Source organism: Penaeus monodon, chromosome 22 (genome assembly GCF_015228065.2).
Source record: "Penaeus monodon isolate SGIC_2016 chromosome 22, NSTDA_Pmon_1, whole genome shotgun sequence".
NCBI classification, from domain to species: Eukaryota; Metazoa; Arthropoda; class Malacostraca; order Decapoda; family Penaeidae; genus Penaeus; species Penaeus monodon.
Genome location: NC_051407.1, coordinates 1,089,898 through 1,092,838, shown reverse-complemented (window position 1 = coordinate 1,092,838; position 2,941 = coordinate 1,089,898). Strand labels below are relative to the sequence as shown.

At 33.1% G+C, this 2,941-nt stretch overlaps 1 protein-coding gene across 2 annotated transcripts in view; it reads left to right on the top strand.

Moving 5' to 3' along the window:
- The window catches only part of LOC119586806, a 9,968-nt gene that overhangs the window by 4,362 nt on the left and 2,665 nt on the right, over positions 1-2,941 (top strand). For both annotated transcript variants that reach the window (XM_037935529.1, XM_037935528.1), the window contains exon 6: positions 488-587. In XM_037935529.1, coding sequence (XP_037791457.1) covers positions 488-587 — 100 coding nt within the window. The remainder of the gene's footprint in view (positions 1-487; positions 588-2,941) is intronic.

Below are 2,941 nucleotides of genomic sequence, written 5' to 3'. Positions count from 1 at the left end.
AATGCACTTTCTTTTATAAGTTGAAGTTCTTTTTATTCAAGTTTTTCAAGACCCTTTCACCCTTTATGTCTACAAGTCACTTCATAGACCTGTATCCACCAGGGACCACCATCCACACTCATAAGTAATGTAGATAAATGTTTAGCTTTTCTTTATTGGTGTCAAGTATTTTTAAAAGGCAAATAATTTTTTTCTTAAAATTTATGTTTATTTTCATCATAAGCTTCTGTGGTGTTTTTGAGGTGATAGTCATGACTACAAGAGTTTGCATATTCTTTGTATTCAAAGTTATAGAAGCAACTTTCATGAGATATTCATAATTGATGAACTGTAAAAGCATCTTTGCTAATGTTCACAATAAACTATAAAAGATTTTTGTATATAATTTTTTATTCTTCTTTGCACAGTCTGCTTTCCATGAGTAACTTGCAGTGAGTAGGATTTTTTTTTTAGGTACTTTCAGTGATTTCACTTTCTTCTGTACTTTCAGTCAGGAGACTCAGCAGGTGGCAGTCGCAACAGTGGGTCAGTGCCCTTCCAGCCTATTACACCAGCTCAGTTAGCAGCAGCTCTAGCCAGTGCTACAGGTAAGCAAGAGGGAGATAGAAGGAAAATGGAGGAAAAAGGGGGAGGGAATAAAAGGGAGAGGGAATGAGAAGAAGAGGAAATAAGAGGGAGAAGGAATATGAGGAAGAGAAGGAGATGTATTTGGAGAGGTAGAGGGATGAGGATTTGAGACAGAGGGAAAAAGAGAAGAGGAGAGCAAAAAGTTGAGGAAGAGTGAAAAGGAGAGTGGAAAGGAAGGGGAGAGGGGGTGGAAACAGGAGAGGGAGAAATGCAGAAGCAGGACTGTAAATATCAGATTGTCTAGATTTGAAACTTGATGAATTATTGATTAATGATGTGAGTAGGGTAAGAAAGGTGATTTGGGGCTTGAAAAAGATGAATGCTGATTCACAGCATTTGTTTGGGCTATGACTGATTATAGATTGTTAATACCTTCCTACTTTTGTGATATATGTTTATGATAAATGTTCAAAGGTATTGTAAAAAAATTGTTGTTAGACCTGATTGATTAGACTTTCAGGTTGACTTTAATTTCACTGTAATGTGTCTCCTCATACATTTGAAAATTTATTTTAAAACCATGTATCTGTGGTGTTTATTTCTGTCATAAATATTTACTATTCTGTGAGTTAGTATTGCTAATGCTTTTCTATTTTTTTTAACTTTTAAAATTATTTCTTGTGTATTTATTATTTCAGTAGTATTTCTTAAATCAGATATTTTTAGTAGATAATGTTAATGATGATTTTGATATAGACACAAGTGATAATATTTATTTTCAAAGTTATTTTCAGTATAAGAGAATTAAAGATTCTGTAAGTTTAGCAAAGTCAAACTTTCACAGCCACACTGTTTTGCAGTGTGGCTGTAGTTAAAGTTACAACTGATATAAATATGAAAATCATGAGGTTACTTTGAATATACAAAAGAAATATGTTAGACAGGTTGCATAACTTTCATAATTCTGAAAAACTGATAGATTTCTTACAAGTTGAAGGTAATAGATGATATGATAGAAATAGAGGTAGGATCCAGCTGATTCATACTTTTTGTCTACGTAGAACAACAGACATAGATAGTCAAGGTATAATCCTCTTCACTTTCAAATTCACCACTAAATTTTGTCTGTATATGAGCTGCTAGCTATGAATATTGTGTCAAATAGATGTGGTCTACTACGTGCATAGGTGTGCATTTTAGTTACAAGAGCTAAATCTGTATTAAAAAAACATGCACACGCTCTTTGTATTTGTGTGTAATTTATGCAAGACTTGACACTGGCAGTACATAAATAGGTAAGTTGGTAAACTTGGAAGTGGAGGGGATTATAAAAGGTTTCCAGTATCATCAAGTAGATCTCCGATGGTACAAGAAGGAAGGTATGAGGAGGATCCCCCTTGAAGGACATTTCTTGAGTATTTTAGAAAGTAGGAGACAGTATAACTAGTTTCACAGTGCTAGTTTTAGATCACCATTGTAGGAGAGATTCAATTTGCTTTTAAGCTTTTACATATATTTTTATCTTCTCCATTAACTAATTACATGTTTATGTAGAATCACAATTAATCCCCCTGTCTTAATGATATTGTGCATGGTTATTACTTCACTGTAATCAGAGATAAATATCCTTTACATAATGGTATCCTAAGAGATACTGGTCCCCCCTTCCCACCTCTTTTCTCCTTATTCATGTAGTCATGTTGTGAAACACTGTAAAAGGTCTATAAGTAGCTCAAAGTAGTTGTGGTTTTAGAAAAATAGATACTTTTTTTTGTCTCTCTTTCCTGTGTGAAAACCCTTCTCTGGAGTACTTCACTTATTGCTAATGCTGATGAAAAATGCCTTAAAGAAAAGTGACTCTTGCTGAACATTTGTTAAACAACCAGAATAAAATGGAATTTAAATGGATTGTGTTCCAGCTTTCTTATAATTCACATTATATTATAAATTATTCCATGTAAAGAAAACTCGTATCACTCTTTTGGTTCCCATTTCAAGACGAGTTAGAATTCAATGTTTTTATATAGGCTTCACAGAGTAAAAAATCATTAATCATTTTAGGGAATCGGTAGTAGAAGGAAAGTTTAGGAAAAAATTACTGAAAGAAAAGTACTATAAAAACATAGTAAAAAGAAGTGAAATAGATTAAAAGAATTAAAAAAGACTCAGATATTCTAAGTAACAAAACAGGCATCCCTTGCTATACCAACAGGTTTTGTCCCTCAAAAAGTGATCTTAAAGTATGACATTGTTATGACATGGGTTTAATGTGGACATGTTTCAAGTAAAGAATCATTTGTACAAAAGCAGCTCACCATACTCAAGAACACTTATTTGTAATAGATATTTAATCCGTTGGATGTGGGTAACAGGC